The 14,076-nt window shown below is 51.3% G+C and overlaps 8 protein-coding genes across 8 annotated transcripts; 3 read left to right on the top strand and 5 right to left on the bottom strand.

Annotated features, from left to right (window-relative positions):
* Positions 1 to 1,408: 1,408 nt before the first annotated feature.
* M437DRAFT_36304 (N-terminal nucleophile aminohydrolase) lies at positions 1,409 to 2,042 on the bottom strand (the record flags this gene model as incomplete). The annotated part of the gene is made up of 2 exons (XM_041019418.1): positions 1,409 to 1,552; positions 1,611 to 2,042. The coding sequence occupies 2 exons, from the start codon at positions 2,040 to 2,042 to the stop codon at positions 1,409 to 1,411; spliced, it is 576 nt and encodes a 191-aa protein (XP_040884115.1).
* A 481-nt stretch (positions 2,043 to 2,523) lies between these two features.
* On the top strand, positions 2,524 to 3,072 carry M437DRAFT_35850 (uncharacterized protein; the record flags this gene model as incomplete). Its single annotated transcript, XM_041019334.1, has 1 exon — positions 2,524 to 3,072. One exon carries the CDS (start codon positions 2,524 to 2,526, stop codon positions 3,070 to 3,072), a length of 549 nt encoding a protein of 182 aa, XP_040884114.1.
* A 246-nt stretch (positions 3,073 to 3,318) lies between these two features.
* M437DRAFT_36745 (NAD(P)-binding protein) lies at positions 3,319 to 4,405 on the bottom strand (the record flags this gene model as incomplete). Its single annotated transcript, XM_041019500.1, has 2 exons — positions 3,319 to 4,133; positions 4,183 to 4,405. The coding sequence occupies 2 exons, from the start codon at positions 4,403 to 4,405 to the stop codon at positions 3,319 to 3,321; spliced, it is 1,038 nt and encodes a 345-aa protein (XP_040884113.1).
* A 467-nt stretch (positions 4,406 to 4,872) lies between these two features.
* On the bottom strand, positions 4,873 to 7,156 carry M437DRAFT_61536 (isomerising glucosamine-fructose-6-phosphate aminotransferase; the record flags this gene model as incomplete). The annotated part of the gene is made up of 4 exons (XM_041023954.1): positions 4,873 to 6,643; positions 6,707 to 6,938; positions 7,007 to 7,077; positions 7,152 to 7,156. 4 exons carry the CDS (start codon positions 7,154 to 7,156, stop codon positions 4,873 to 4,875), a joined length of 2,079 nt encoding a protein of 692 aa, XP_040884112.1.
* Positions 7,157 to 8,048: 892 nt separating this feature from the next.
* On the top strand, positions 8,049 to 9,407 carry M437DRAFT_70915 (phosphoglycerate mutase-like protein; the record flags this gene model as incomplete). Its single annotated transcript, XM_041025592.1, has 3 exons — positions 8,049 to 8,107; positions 8,139 to 8,377; positions 8,929 to 9,407. 3 exons carry the CDS (start codon positions 8,049 to 8,051, stop codon positions 9,405 to 9,407), a joined length of 777 nt encoding a protein of 258 aa, XP_040884111.1.
* A 231-nt stretch (positions 9,408 to 9,638) lies between these two features.
* M437DRAFT_61534 (uncharacterized protein) lies at positions 9,639 to 10,394 on the bottom strand (the record flags this gene model as incomplete). Its single annotated transcript, XM_041023953.1, has 1 exon — positions 9,639 to 10,394. The coding sequence occupies one exon, from the start codon at positions 10,392 to 10,394 to the stop codon at positions 9,639 to 9,641; it is 756 nt and encodes a 251-aa protein (XP_040884110.1).
* Positions 10,395 to 11,387: 993 nt separating this feature from the next.
* M437DRAFT_61533 (proteasome core particle subunit alpha 7) lies at positions 11,388 to 12,414 on the top strand (the record flags this gene model as incomplete). The annotated part of the gene is made up of 4 exons (XM_041023952.1): positions 11,388 to 11,390; positions 11,449 to 11,514; positions 11,570 to 11,728; positions 11,782 to 12,414. The coding sequence occupies 4 exons, from the start codon at positions 11,388 to 11,390 to the stop codon at positions 12,412 to 12,414; spliced, it is 861 nt and encodes a 286-aa protein (XP_040884109.1).
* Positions 12,415 to 12,543: 129 nt separating this feature from the next.
* M437DRAFT_79745 (manganese and iron superoxide dismutase) lies at positions 12,544 to 13,587 on the bottom strand (the record flags this gene model as incomplete). Its single annotated transcript, XM_041027235.1, has 3 exons — positions 12,544 to 13,226; positions 13,289 to 13,463; positions 13,522 to 13,587. 3 exons carry the CDS (start codon positions 13,585 to 13,587, stop codon positions 12,544 to 12,546), a joined length of 924 nt encoding a protein of 307 aa, XP_040884108.1.
* Positions 13,588 to 14,076: the final 489 nt, after the last annotated feature.

The following is a 14,076-nucleotide window of genomic DNA, read 5'->3' as shown; positions in this document are numbered from 1 at the left end:
CTATATATCATCAACATGGTTACCGAGCATGGGGTCTTGATGCCTAGAGGGAAAAGCGTTGCACCGAAGACTTCTCACCAACCACAACAGAACAACTCACTGTTGGCAAAATCGCTCGATTAGTCAACCCCACAGTCTCCCTTTCCAGGGACATAGTAGATTTGACAGCGTAAAACATGATAGAAGATACCCTTCACCGTCATTGACAAACAGCCAAGAAGGGCATTACTGCTGTATTGGCTGTTGGGTGGGGTGATTTAGCCGGGCATCTGTTGGAGTACTCTGAAGCTTGATGAAAGAGCGGGAAGTGGCCATGGGTACTAGAAAGTGGTTCCGTCAATATGGTCCAGGTAAGGCGAGGAGTGTTTAAGGGGATTCCAATGGTTGTGCTCAGGTGGCACAGCTGTACAGTCAGGCCCTGCCTCAAGTCGCAATATAGACGTGTATGCATGATAGGAAGGCTGAACGCCATCTCGTCAAGCGATGGCATGGCAGCATGCAGGTTCAGTCACCTGAGCGGTAGATACGGAAGGCAGCTCAATGGTTGCCTGTGCTAAGCATGTTAGAGTAGAGGGGCTGGCCAAGCCCTGGATTGTCATTCAAGCTGCGCAGTACAACACTGCACTCGAGCATTGCAACAAGTGAGCCGAAGTGCGTAGATCTGCAACGCAGGGAAGGGGTACACGGGAGAAGTATCAGCAATACTGGTAGTGCAAGAACTGGCGGCATACAGCGGTTGATGTGAGGTCTGGGTCTCCCTCGGTAGAAATTGTACACAGGCATCGATGCATCTCAGCCGTGACCAACAACAGTGCGACAATAGTGCCACCAACGATGACTGTTGCTTGTCAAAAGCTTGATTGTGACGAAAGCGGAAAGTGGGAGTGAAAAATTTCATATAAGCGCTGTTATGTTAGCCGCCGGGTGTAGTAATGACATACCTCACAAACGGTGCTCTGGTCAGCTAGCATGACCGATTGCAGTCCGAGACCGACTAGACGGTTCGGACGACACCACCAGACGATGGACGAGAAGTGCTCATAGTAGCTAAGGCTTTTAGTGACATGTTATCCAAGGAAGTGTGCTTCTCCCAACAGTTGGCAGACAACACTGCATTCAAACCTATCAACCGAACGAGTTGCTGATAAATCAGAATTGAAGGTAGAGATGAGGGTTGCAGCAAAGATCAAGGCATAGAGAATGCTGACGGGAAAAGGTTGAGAAGCCATGATTTGGGCCGTAAATTTCATGATGAGAACCTAAGAAAGACGTAACGTGACAGCCGCGCATGTGATGGCGGCCTTTCAACTCCTGAGCGCCGTCCGCAATGCCAATGCCCTCCTTGTTGTACAGAATACGTGCGTACGATTGTCGACCGCGGTGTGATCCGCACCTGCTCCGATGTTGTTTAATCCTGTCTACCCTTGAGCAATCTCTTGGTGACCTTGTCCTTCTCGATGATGTAGACGTGTGCTCCCCAACCTGAGAGAGCGTCGCGGTCAACGGCGTTGAGAAGAGCTTGTGAGATGGTTTCGAAGAGGTCCTCAGGGCCCTATCATGTATGTCAGTATGCAGAATTTCTCCCAGAATATATCAATGACATGTCATACAAGATCGGGTTCCCACAAGCCTTCACAAGTACCGAAGAGCTGGTCGCTGGCAGTTCCACTGACGATGAAGTCCTTCGCAAAGTCGATACAACCGATGCTGTCGAAGCCGCAGATGAAGGGCTTTCCGGTAGTGTGGTTGATTCCAGCAATGACGGGACTGATGAAGTATGGGCCAAAACGCTTCTCGTAAAGAGATGATGAGACCAGGTTGGCCATGGTTTGAGGTGAGATCTGGCGCTCCTCGCGCAGGCGGTACATGTTGACCTTGTAACGGAACAGCTCACTGACAGTCTGGACATCGGTGGCGAGACCAGTCAGACCGAGATATACGTCGCCGTAGTTGAAGATCTTGGGGAAGTTGTTGGAGACAGTCAAGGCTTGAAGACCGAGGCGGAGATCGCAGGCGATGGCGACACAGTCCTTGCCGACCATGGCAACACAGGCACCACCGTCTATCAAAGTGGTCAGTGAACGGTAATCGAGCGGTGACGAAGATGCGACAAACTTATTGAGAAAGGGTTGGACTAGATGATCATGGTTAGCTGGTTGCATCCGTGGTAATGAGGTATGTGTGGACTCACCATGGTTGTGATGAGAGGATTAGATGAGGATTAGAGGTTGAAATTGTGTTATGTCAGAGGTCGACAGAGAAGGCGCGACCTGAAAAGTGACAAAGACAGAAAACAGCGTTGGATAGGCAGTTGCACGAGATGGTTGCTGTCAAGCTGTAGCTAGGCAGGTACGAGCACTCTCGAGCATACCGCCCGGCCACTGCATGACGCCGACGCCGCCGCCTGAGAGCTTGCGGCCCCGGAGAACGGCAAGTCCCGCGTAGATTCTCCAATTCCATCTCGAAACATTGAATCGCTCTTTCCGCGCCGACGAGGTCAGATCAGGTCACTAAACAGTCAATATGGCGACAATCAACCCAGAGCATGTGCGCCTCGCACAGTCGCTGCCCCCGCGACTCCTCAACTTCTTCAAGCGCTACCCTCCGCCCGCTCTTTCCCAATCTACCACCCTCGTCGCCAACACTTCTTCGGCCGATGCAAATGCAAACACTCCTACCTCGATCTCAGAAAATGCCGTCTCTGCATCGACTTTACAACCAGAAAACCCTTTCATGCCATTCAAGAACCCCATCACTCAAAGGTGGCAGCCCGCCTCATTCTCTCTTCGCAAGCAATCCGAAATTATCAAGCTCGCCATCAAGCACAACGTTGTCTCGTTGCTACCATACACACACAAACTGCCCGAGGAGGTTGCTCGTCGCCGTGCCGAACACGGTCTTCGCGTCAAGGGTACTGGTGTTGGTCAGAAGGTCAAGGGAAAGATGTGGGAACGCACTCTCAAGGGCAGATTGGACCAGCGCGAGAAGGCTATGGTTGCTATGCCCGAGATGATCCGTCACTGGAAGGAGAGAGGTCACGGAAGAGGCTGGAAGAAGTGGCCCAAGAACTAGTCGTCTACTTCTCAATCATCTTGGCTTCGACGACAATCTGCACAAAATCGGCGTTTTATTTGGGGGAACACTTGTATCGGCATACCACGATTGTACATTACTTTCAAACCAGACGGCTCGCTGGCCTGTTTTTCACTTTCCCTACCGCCCCCTTGTTCTGCTCAGAACCAGCACCTTGGTCTTGGTCTTGATCTTTCGTACTGTCATCATTCATAGGCAACCTCATCAGTGATGTAGGTAGCCACTCTACTTCTTCTGTTGCTGCATCCTCTCGTGCTCCTTCTTGACAATAGTAGGCACTTTATCCTCAATACTCCTCTCCTGAGGCTTCCAACCCAAGACCTCCTTGAATCTTCTGGCCTTGCCCCTGCTGTTCCAGCCCCAGCTGATTGCTTCGAAGCCAGCCGTCTTCTTCGCTGTCTCCATGTCCATCTGTTCTGCCTTGATTTCCTTGAGCAGACCTTGCTGCTTAGCACTTTCGGCAATGACCTTGCTCAAGTCTCCCCACACGTGCTCACCATTCTCGGTAAAGTAGTAGCCATTCTTGCCCCAAAGCTTCGTATCGGTGTTGTTCTTCGCTGCTTCTTCGACCAAGAGAACAAAGGCACGAGACAAATCGTGAACATGCACATTGTTCCACATTGCCTTGCCGCCACCGATGATGGGTGCAGCCTGGATATCCAGCACGGTTTTTGCAAGCTCGTACACCTGGCGACCGCGAGTGAGAGAAGGTCCCCTGCCATCACCGTAGATAGTCGGAGGACAGACGATGGCGGTTTTGATTACACCAGATGCGTTTGTGCCTGCGTTGATAACAATCTCATCGACGTTCTTGTGGAAAGCATCCTTGGGAAGTCCAATCAATTCGTCTACGCCGTCTAGATCGTCAAAGACTTTATCTGTGTGTTCACCCAGCTTGTCCGCGGATGAGTCGAAGTAGGTTAGGATACCAGTTCCACCAGTGTGAAGCCAGTAACCTGGCTTTGACGCACTGTGGCCCGAGGCGAGACCTTCAGCGATAGCCTTTGCAGCTCCTTCGTGATCTGAGGCATCCGCGGTGTCTGCCACGTTATCAGCACTTGAATCGCTTATACAAAGACTGAAACTTACGAATGACAATGTCTGCTTTGGATGCTTCTTCCTTGAGCAAGTCACTGCTGTCATTGTCTCCTTGTACGGTCTTGACTTTAGGAAATTTGTCCGTGACAGATTTGCCCTTTTCAGATGTGCGAACTAGAGCCGTGTAGGAGTACTCAGGATGCTTGTTATAGAGCTCATAGAGCGTATCGCCGCCGATGTAGCCAGTGGCGCCAGTAATGAAGATGTTGACCATATTTAATTTTGCTAGAGTGAATTGGATGCTCGAGGAGCCAGAAGATGATCATATGTTTATATGTAGGCACTCGTTAGGGCTCAATGTGACGTCGTGGTATTAGCCCTACTCCGGAGATGCATTCCGGCATCTGAACAGCGATAGAGATTCCTCGATCGATCGGAGACCTTTTTGCGCTTTTGATCGTCTTCATGTTTATGTCTATGTTTGTGAAGCGAACCATTGAGTCCGACTCTTCGCTATTCGTGGCACTCAGGAAATGTAAATAAGTGTAAAATGCTTTTCCAGTAAAGTCTCTAGTAATAACTCAGCAAAGAGACAGACAAATTCTTACTCCCCCTGTGTACCCTGTTATTCCCAACTCCCCATATCCTCGTGATGACCAAGAGCTCCGATGCAATTAAAAAGAAATGAGAAAGAGTTCCGTGCTGAATCTTAAGAAAGAGATATCATGCGTCCTATCACATCTACTCGACAGTGACACTCTTGGCCAAGTTTCTGGGGAAGTCGACGTTCAGACCCTCAGCAACAGCAAGCCAGTAGGCCATGAGCTGGAGAGGAATGACGTTGAGCAGACCTTGCAGAACATCGATGGTCTGGGGTACCTCGATCTTGTCGGTCTTGTCGCCAGGGAATTCGGCGTCGTCCTTGCTGCAAATGACAATAGGACGACCCTTACGAGCAATAACCTGCTGGTATGCGTTGAGGGACTTGGCGAAAAGGCTGTCACGGGTAAGGATCATGACAATAGGCAGAGACTCGTCGACCAGCGCAAGCACACCGTGCTTGAGTTCACCTGACATGACAGCCTCGCAGTGAAGGTATGAGATTTCCTTGATCTTCAGAGCACCCTCCAGAGCAGTGGCGTGCTGGGAGCCACGGCCAAGAAGGAGCAGAGACTTCTGGTTCTTGAACTTGAGGCACAAGTTCTTGATGTCCTGGTCCTGCTGAAGAATTTCCTTAAACTGCTCAGAGATCTTGCCGAGGCCTTCCATGATAGCCTCCCTTCTAGCCTGCTTGGATGCACGGTCCTCACTGAGTGAAAGAGCGAACATGACCATGCAGACGAATTGAGAGGTGTAAGCCTTGGTGGAAGCAACACCGATTTCAGGTCCAGCGTTGATGTGAACACCACAGTGGGTCATCATGGAGATGGAAGAACCGACAACGTTGACGATACCAACGGTCAGAGCACCGCGCTCGAGACAGTGACGGAGAGCCATAAGAGAGTCAGCGGTCTCACCAGACTGAGAGACAAAGACGCAAGTGTCGTCACGGAAGACGGGAGCCTGTCTGTCGAGGAAATCAGAGGCCAGCTCGACTGAGATGGGAATCTCGGTCAATTCCTCGAAAACACCACGAACAGCCATGCAAGAGTGGTATGAAGTACCGCAAGCAATGAAGATGATTCTACGGCAACGACGGATGGTGCTAATGTATTGCTTGAGACCACCCAGGGTAATGGTCTTGTCTTCGAGGTTGAGACGACCACGCATAGCGTTGACAATGGATTCCGGCTGCTCGAAAATCTCCTTCTGCATGAAGTGGTCGTAACGGCCCTTCATGATCTCCTGGAGCTCGATCTCGATGGTCTGGATGGCACGGACGTTGGAGGCGCCAGAATCCTTTGACAGACGGTGGATGTTCAACTGGCCATCGTGGATGTGAGCAATATCGTCATCCTCGAGGTAGAGAACCTTCTTGGTGTGCTCGACAATGGCCGAAGGGTCGGAGGACAGGAAGAACTCAATGGGCTGAGGAGCACCATCCTCGGAGAAGAAAGCGCGCGACTGAGAGCGGTGGAGCAAGCTCTTGTCAGGAGGTGCCAGGAGGTTGTTGGCCTTCTTGAGGGCAACATTCTGGGAAGCAGCTTCGGCAGGCAGAGGGCCAGCATCACCAAACTCCACGTCAACAAAGTCAACCTTCATCTTTCTTTGTGTGCGGACACCAATGACCAGGGGGGAACCCTTGCGGGCAGCGACAACCTCGGAGGGGAAGTGGATGGACTTGAGCAGAAGACCGAAGGCGCCCTGAAGCTCCTTGATGACGGCCTTCACGAGGGTGGTGAAGTCGATGTTGGGGTGCTCGTCGAAGATGTACTTGGCCAGCTTGGCGATGGCCTCGGTATCGGTCTCAGTCTCGAATCTGAAGCCCTTGGTCTCGAGCAGGGCTCTCAATTCCTTGTAGTTGGTGATGATACCATTGTGGACGACGGCGAACTCCCACTTGGGGTCGGATCTGCGTGGTGACTTGTGTCAGACCTGAATACGTTCGTGTTGCAGCTCTTTCTCTGGTGCATACCTGTGAGGGTGGCAGTTGAGACGCGAAGGAGGACCATGGGTGGCCCAACGAGTGTGGGCAATACCAGCGTGCATGTCAAAAACCTTTGTGAGGTCGGGCTTCTCGTCCTCGATGAGCTGCTTCAACTTGGCGACCTTGCCAACCTCCTTGAAAGCGTAGACCTCATTTCTCTTGTCTCCGTCGATCGCCAGACCAGCTGAGTCGTATCCACGGTATTCGAGACGCGCAAGACCTGCTATGAGTCAGCTAACTGCGCTTGCCGCTGGCCTTGTGAGAGCCCTGGGTCGCGTGAGAACATACCGTTCACAAGAGTGTCAAGAATTGTCTTTCTGTCCTTCTCCACCAAGTAGTTGATGTAGCCGAAAATGCCACTATTGCTCATGTCAGAGAGTCCTCTAAAAGCATTCTTGGTCTCGTTGTCGTGGCCACGGCGCTCTTGACTTACCACATGATGCCGTGTAAATAAAGAACAGCGTATCCTCAAGACCTAAATGCGGAACAGAAAACAAATGGGTCGCAAAGTTGGGGACGGATATGAACCTGAGAAGTTCAGGAGGTATTAAGAAGCGAAACAGAGAGATATGAGAAAGATCAGTAGCGTTGAGGAGCAGAGGGGGAAAATGGGAGATGGCGGAAGGGGCAAGCAACGAGCTCTTATAAATAAGCACGGCCCAAACACAACCCAGAACTGGCTGCAAATGCTGTTTCTCAGGCAATCTGTGCTGTCCCCGACATGTTTCAGGGCCCAGCAGCCAATTCTGAATCCCCCCTGGCTCTGCACGCCTGACTAGCTGCCACCATTTCTTGTGCCGCGAACCCTACATAGTACTTGCTATCTTCTATCTTCATCTACACTGGTCTTTGACTCTCGTGTTCCTGCATATAAATACCGTCGCCGCGTCACTGAGGCCACTGGCTGAACCGGTCGCGAGCCAAGAGGTCCCCAGGTACTGAAAATAGGTTTGCGCATCATGGGATCAGCCAGAGGTCAACTGCGCCCTGTGATTGATCCGAATGGCGAAATGCACTCGACACGGCTTGCTAGCATTTACCTTGTTGGCTGCTGTTGTGCCTGTAACCATCTTTCGACCTCAGGGCATTGGCCAGCTGAGCCTCTTTTGCGCTCGTAAGCTGCGTCTCGTCGTCACCTTTTGGAGAAAAATAAAAACGCCTGTCAATCGGCTGGAGACGACGAATCTTTAGGTTGGGCCCGCCGTAGAAGCTCCAAGCTGAGTTTCTGCCCTCGTCTTCCGCTTTGCAACCACATATCCCAAGAGCTTCGTTGTCATCTTCATTTTCTTGAGTTTATTCAATCAACCTAGCAGATTGCCTGATAAAAGCAATGCCTCCCACGGTCATTCTGATTAGACACGGCCAAGCTCTGCACAACGTCAATCATAAGTGATCCCTCCACCGCCGAGGCTTCTACGAGAATACCATGCCTGACGCGTCCTGCACAAGAATATGATATCCCCGATCCGGCGCTCACAGAGCTGGGGCAGCAGCAATGCCGCAAGCTCGAGCAGCACCTCCGTCAGCATCTGCCGCTCGCTGACAAGGTCGAGCGCATAATCTCTAGTCCTATGCTTCGTACCTTGGAGACTACCACTCTGGGTCTGGACTGGCTTATCAAAAGGGGTGTCCCTGTAGAAGCCGCTGCCCTCTGGCAAGGTAAATACGCCCCTTCCCATATTTGTTCAATAATCAGTCTGTCCGACTCGCGTATCTTCAAAAGACTGTATAGCCGTTTCTAGCCTATACACGAAAGCCGATGCAGGGCGCAACACCGTTGACCGTTGATGTATTTTTGGATCCGCTCATTGCATGCGATCTCGCATGCTCGGTACTTGTCTGGCAAACATGACTATCCTTCTCTTCATGCATCAACAAGCCTTCTTGTCGGCTAGGCAATGGGAGCTGGCCTCGGTATTCTGTTTGGTTTTGAACATTCGCTTATATGGCTGCGAGTCAGTCACGCAAGACTATCTTGCGCCGTCTCCAACCTATAGTTTTGGCTTAATATTATCAGGACTGAACCTCGCAATAGTATGCTGTCGCAATGCAGTTTGCGTTGAGCATGCGCATTTGAGGCGATATGTGCTACCTTAACCAACAGCTCTCTGGAAATAGAGCTGCTGGACATATTTGGACCGAATCACTCCACTACAATTTGTGAACACTTCGGTCATGAGAATACTTAGACTAACCCTACACCCTCACAGAGAACTCGGACAAACCCTGCGACACTGGCAGCCCTCTCTCGGACATGAAACCACAATTCCCAAACTTTGACTTCTCCAAGGTCGATCCTCTGTGGCCTTCCAAGACCGGCCCTTACGCCTTCACACGTTCTGCAACCATCGCTCGCGGCCAATCCTGCCTTCGTGATCTACACTCACGCAAGGAAAAGGTCATTGCGGTGGTTTCGCATTCTGGCTTTTTGAGATGTGCAATCAGTCTTTGCAAGTATGCCAATGCTGATTATCGCATCTTTGACTTCAAGAATACAGAGCCAGGCAAGGACCTAGAGTTGAAGGAGTGGAAAGAGACAGAGGAGAATGGAGGTGGTCTTGGTGAGAGTGAGAAAGGAAGGGCAGACATTGAGGACTCTGACTTCCCAGAGGAACAGGCTGAAGAGGTCAAGCAGCAGTTGGGTGGCAAGACTGATAGTGAGGCCGCGGGAGAGGTTCCTGAGAAGTAGAGCTGGAGCAAAAGGTAAAAAGAGATACAGATGTACAGTAATTAGAGCTGTGATTTGTCCACTATGATCTCCTCTGGGTAGACTGCATTTAAACATAACATTATGATCCTCCCTGGACTCCTATGCGCCTGATGATGCTGTCATGGTTATTTCCCCCAGTATTATCCCCATGATAGAACACTCTGGTATGCTAAACCGAAAACTCCTCCATGCGAAACAAAAAGAAACCCGCTACAATTCCATATCATCATCATCATACGAAGCAACATCGTGCGAGGCAAATCCACGCTGCTGCTCAATCTGAGCATTCATGGCTTGTAGCTGCTCGAAGTTGCGTGCCTGTGTCCACGAAGCATGTGAATCCTCCATCTCCTTGGAACGACCCTGCTGCTCGACTTGTGACTGCCATAGCCCACCAGAGCAAGAGGCATACACTGGCTCGCTGTGTGCAGAGTGGGCATAGCCAGACTCCATGTAAGGCTCCGCTTGTGCGTCGTCCACCTGGGCACGCATGCGCTCTTCATAGCGTAACGCTGCCAACTGCTCTTCATGTGCCATGCTCGTCTCTTGCTGCCATTGGTGGGAAGGTCTTGGGGGAGAAATGCGCCAGAGTTCAAGCAGGCGCAGTCGCTGTTCGTAGTCTGCGTTGGTGAAAAGCTTGACTTGCGAATTGCTCAGCGAGGTCGGGTCGATGTCGTGGTTGCGCAGCATCGACGCCAGGTGGATGGGTGTCATGTTGTTGCTGATGCTGTCGAAAGGGCTTGCACTCAGAGGCGAGTCGGCTCGTGAGGTTGTGGCTTGCTGTTGCTCTGGTACTGCTGAGACATGCATGTAACTCATGGGAGTGTAGTGCTGTGAGCTGTAGTAGATGGGCTGAGTGGTGTGACCGAGGAATTGCTTGTCAGGTGTGGATTGGGGCAAAGTCTGGTTCAGACTCATGTTGTGGGCAAAGAGTCTGGCCAACTCGTCTTGTTGATACTGCGACATGGTGACGACGTTGATAGTTCCGATATCCTGTTGCTGATAAGTGCTCTGCACAGAGTATTAGTCGGCTGTGTGTCTTGGGATAGACAGAGTGCTTTGATTTTACGTGTTGTGCAAGAGCGACAGAGATGGTAGATCTGATCAGGCAGAAACGCAGGGTAGAAAGGAAGATGCGGAAAGTGAGTGAAGGTTGCAGAAGCTATATGAAACAGAGAAAATATGAAGAATTAGGACAAGAAAAGGTCGGGATTGCGGTGTGGGAATGAAACGGACTGGTATTGCTCCAACCTGATGTATCTCTGCCCAACCGTGCTCCACCTTGGAGGAGACTAATATGAAGTGGAAACAAGCGGTGTCCAAAGGGGTGGCGGGGTAAATGAGCAATCCGACTACCAATTGTGCAGTCGCAGGATGAGAGATACGAGAGGGAAGTGTATCTACAGAGCTATGTTAAGAAAAGCTAGCAGAAAGATGCAGTGGTATAAGAAGATATATGTGTGGGAGAGGGCGGGGTTGGAAAAGTTGGTGGGCGGCAACTACGTCGTCATTGATAACGAGGCTTGACTATGTCACATGGTTCCATTGTTAGACAGAAGCAGTGAGAGCAGCAAGACGCTGGTCATTATTGTTATGGCAAATGCTGTGCTCACCAAGTGATCATTAAAAACAGATATGGAAAATGAATCCCATGTCAGCCTGGAGTACCTGAGAGGAAGGGTGATCTTCATAAATATACTCCGTACAGATGACACAGTGACAGGGTGACGGCAGTCGGAGCTTGGCGTGCGTCTCGCCGCGCGAGATGGAGCTCGTCCATAGCGGACTGGGAGAGCTGCGTCGATACATCACAGAATAGCCAAACACCTAATCTTTGCATCTGAATCTACCGTGTTTATTCACTCACTTATCTGATTCAACTCACGTTGAGTCTTCGCCTCTTCTCTACATCATCGAACCCACCTCGCCTTCCTCTTCACACCGTCACCAACCGCAACCATGGTCAGTAAACGCCGCTTCATGTTGGCGCACCCAAGTCTGTTGCTGACGCCATCTCTAGACTTCGATAGGAACGGGCTACGATCTTTCCAACTCAGTCTTCTCTCCCGATGGACGTAACTTCCAGGTGAGTCTCCCACATCTGGTCGACAATGAATCACATCAACTTACGACCGATCTAGGTCGAATATGCCATGAAGGCAGTCGAGAACGGCGGCACTTGCGTTGGTATCAGATGTCGCGACGGTGTTGTTCTGGCTCTGGAGAAGCTTGTCACTTCGAAATTGTTGAAGAAGGATGCAAACAAGAGGATAGCCACGGTCGATCGCAACATTGGTGTCGTATGTGCTATTCGCACTCCCTACTAATTTCCTTTAGCTGACAGTAACCTCAGGTCTCAACTGGTCTTCTTCCCGATGGTCGCCACTTTGTCAGCCGTGCCCGCGATGAGGCAGCATCGTGGCGTTCTCTCTACAAGCAACCTATCCCCGTCGCCTCCCTCGCCGATCGCATGGGCTCATACGTCCAAGCCTACACCCTTTACTCATCAGTCCGCCCCTTCGGTATCACCGCCATTATCGGTGGATGGGATTCCGAGCTCGAAGTTCCTGTCGATGCACAAGTTGGCTCTGGTCCGTCAAGCGGAAGTGGTGGCAAGATGGCCGATGCAAAGGAGGGCGGTCCATACCTCTACATGATTGAACCATCTGGATCATACTGGGGATACTACGGTGCAGCTACTGGCAAGGGAAGACAAGCAGCCAAGGCGGAACTGGAGAAGCTGAAGCTCACCCCCGACCAGGGCGGTATCAGTTTGGAGGAGGGTGTCAAGGAGGCGGCAAGAATCATCTACGTGGCACATGAAGACAGCAAGGACAAGGAGTTCGAGCTTGAGATGACATGGATCAGCAAGGTTGATGGACCTACCAAGGGCAGACATGAGGAGGTACCGAAGGAGATGCTCGAGGAGGCAGAGCGCCTGGCCAAGAAGGCACTTGAGGGCGACGATGACGAGATGGAGGAATAGATAATCGATCATGACATGTACGATACAGCACGCAGAGTGCTGAAGGTTCAAAGAAGAGATTAAAGCAGGCAATGCGTACACGGAAATGGCTATTTTACATTTTGAAGAAGATGATATCAAAGTAGTCTTTTATACACTGGGACCCTTGTCGAAAACGTTGTTGTCGCCGAGCTTCTGTCTCTTCTCGACTCTGTTGTCGACAGCTCCCCAATTGATCGACTTCCACCATTCGATCAGGTACTTTGCCTTGCCGTCCACGCCGTACTCAGGCAGGTAGCAGTGTTCCCAGGTGCTGACACAGAGAGCAGGAGTAATGAGCTCAGTGCCTGGAGGGAGCTTGGGTGTGTCTCTTCCGCGTGCTGAGGTGGAGCCAAAAGAACCAGCTGAACCGTTGTATCCAATCGCTGTGCTTTGGTCGACGCCCTGTTGGCGATAGATGGCTTCGGGGTATGGAGTGCCGGCGTTGTAGGTGGTAAGGATTCTGTATTCAGGCAGGGAGGAAGTGTTTCCAGCGGCTGAAGTAGAGCGCTGCTTTGCTTGGACCAGCCAGACGAAACCAGGACCGGTCATTGCGTTTGCGGTGGTCAGCATTGTCCTCCAGAGAGTGTCGATGCTGCCGAATGACTTGATGAGGGCTTCCTTGAGGAGGGGGTAGTTATCGAGGCTGTTGGTATCCAGCGAGGGCGACAGCGAATCGAAGAAGAAATGCGTGTTGTGGGCCATGCTGGCAGCGGAGAAGACGGCGGCCATGGAGGGGTTGCGGGCAAAGGAAAGGACGAGTTGCTTGGTGGTCGAGTTCTCATGGTCGGAGCCTGAACAGCAGGCAGGTTAGAGTGGCTGGTGTATCAAGTCGCGTGGGTGATGGTATAGCAACCTTTTGTGGCTTTGTTCAAACGGTCGACGAGGAAAGCCATGTTCTTGTTGTATGCAATGTCGTAGGATTCCTTGCTCAAGAAGCCAGCGATACCCTTTGCCTCAAACTCCTCCTTGTAGATCAGGTTGGGGACCTCATGAAGCGATCTCGATATTGAGGCATGGAATTGTCTCGCCTGCGCAAAGCGTGGTAAGTAATTGTAGGTGGTGTATGGATTGTCGAAGCGGACGTACGCTGATGCGCGATTCAACCAAGGGAGCCCATGCGCTTCTTGAGCGTGCTAATGTGTGTAGAACCATTGCTGAAATGTAGTATATGCCGACGGCGAGGGTCAAAAGTCTCGAGGCCCTCGTACAATTCAAAGTCGCCGGACGGGAATCTCCGTTGCGGTCTACAGTCGTTTGTGCTACCGCCTTAAACTACGATCGCATACGCCTGGATGAAGGGACGGGCTGTTCGCTGTAGAGAGTAGATTCTGTGAATATATTGCTAACTACGGTAGCTCCTTCCCTCGGATGCAATGAGCGATGTCAGGCATTGAGCATGCAATGGTGGAAGTTGCAGCCGGGGATGGCTGAGAAGCGCCGATCCGAGACGGCAATCCAGGTAGTTGCAATATTTGGTCAGGTCCTGACAGGTACATACCAAGTACTTCGTCTATTTCTCAGCAACTTTGCAACCATGCCGACCACTTGACCCGGCCAGATCAGCATTCTTCATCAGCATCCACCGTAATACTCGTCGCATCGCATAGACACTCGTTCGAAGCCTAGCATCTTTTCAACCAC

This window comes from Aureobasidium melanogenum, assembly GCF_000721775.1.
Source record: "Aureobasidium melanogenum CBS 110374 unplaced genomic scaffold scaffold_1, whole genome shotgun sequence".
In the NCBI taxonomy this organism is placed as follows: Eukaryota; Fungi; Ascomycota; class Dothideomycetes; order Dothideales; family Saccotheciaceae; genus Aureobasidium; species Aureobasidium melanogenum.
This window is presented reverse-complemented; position numbering and strand designations above follow the sequence as displayed.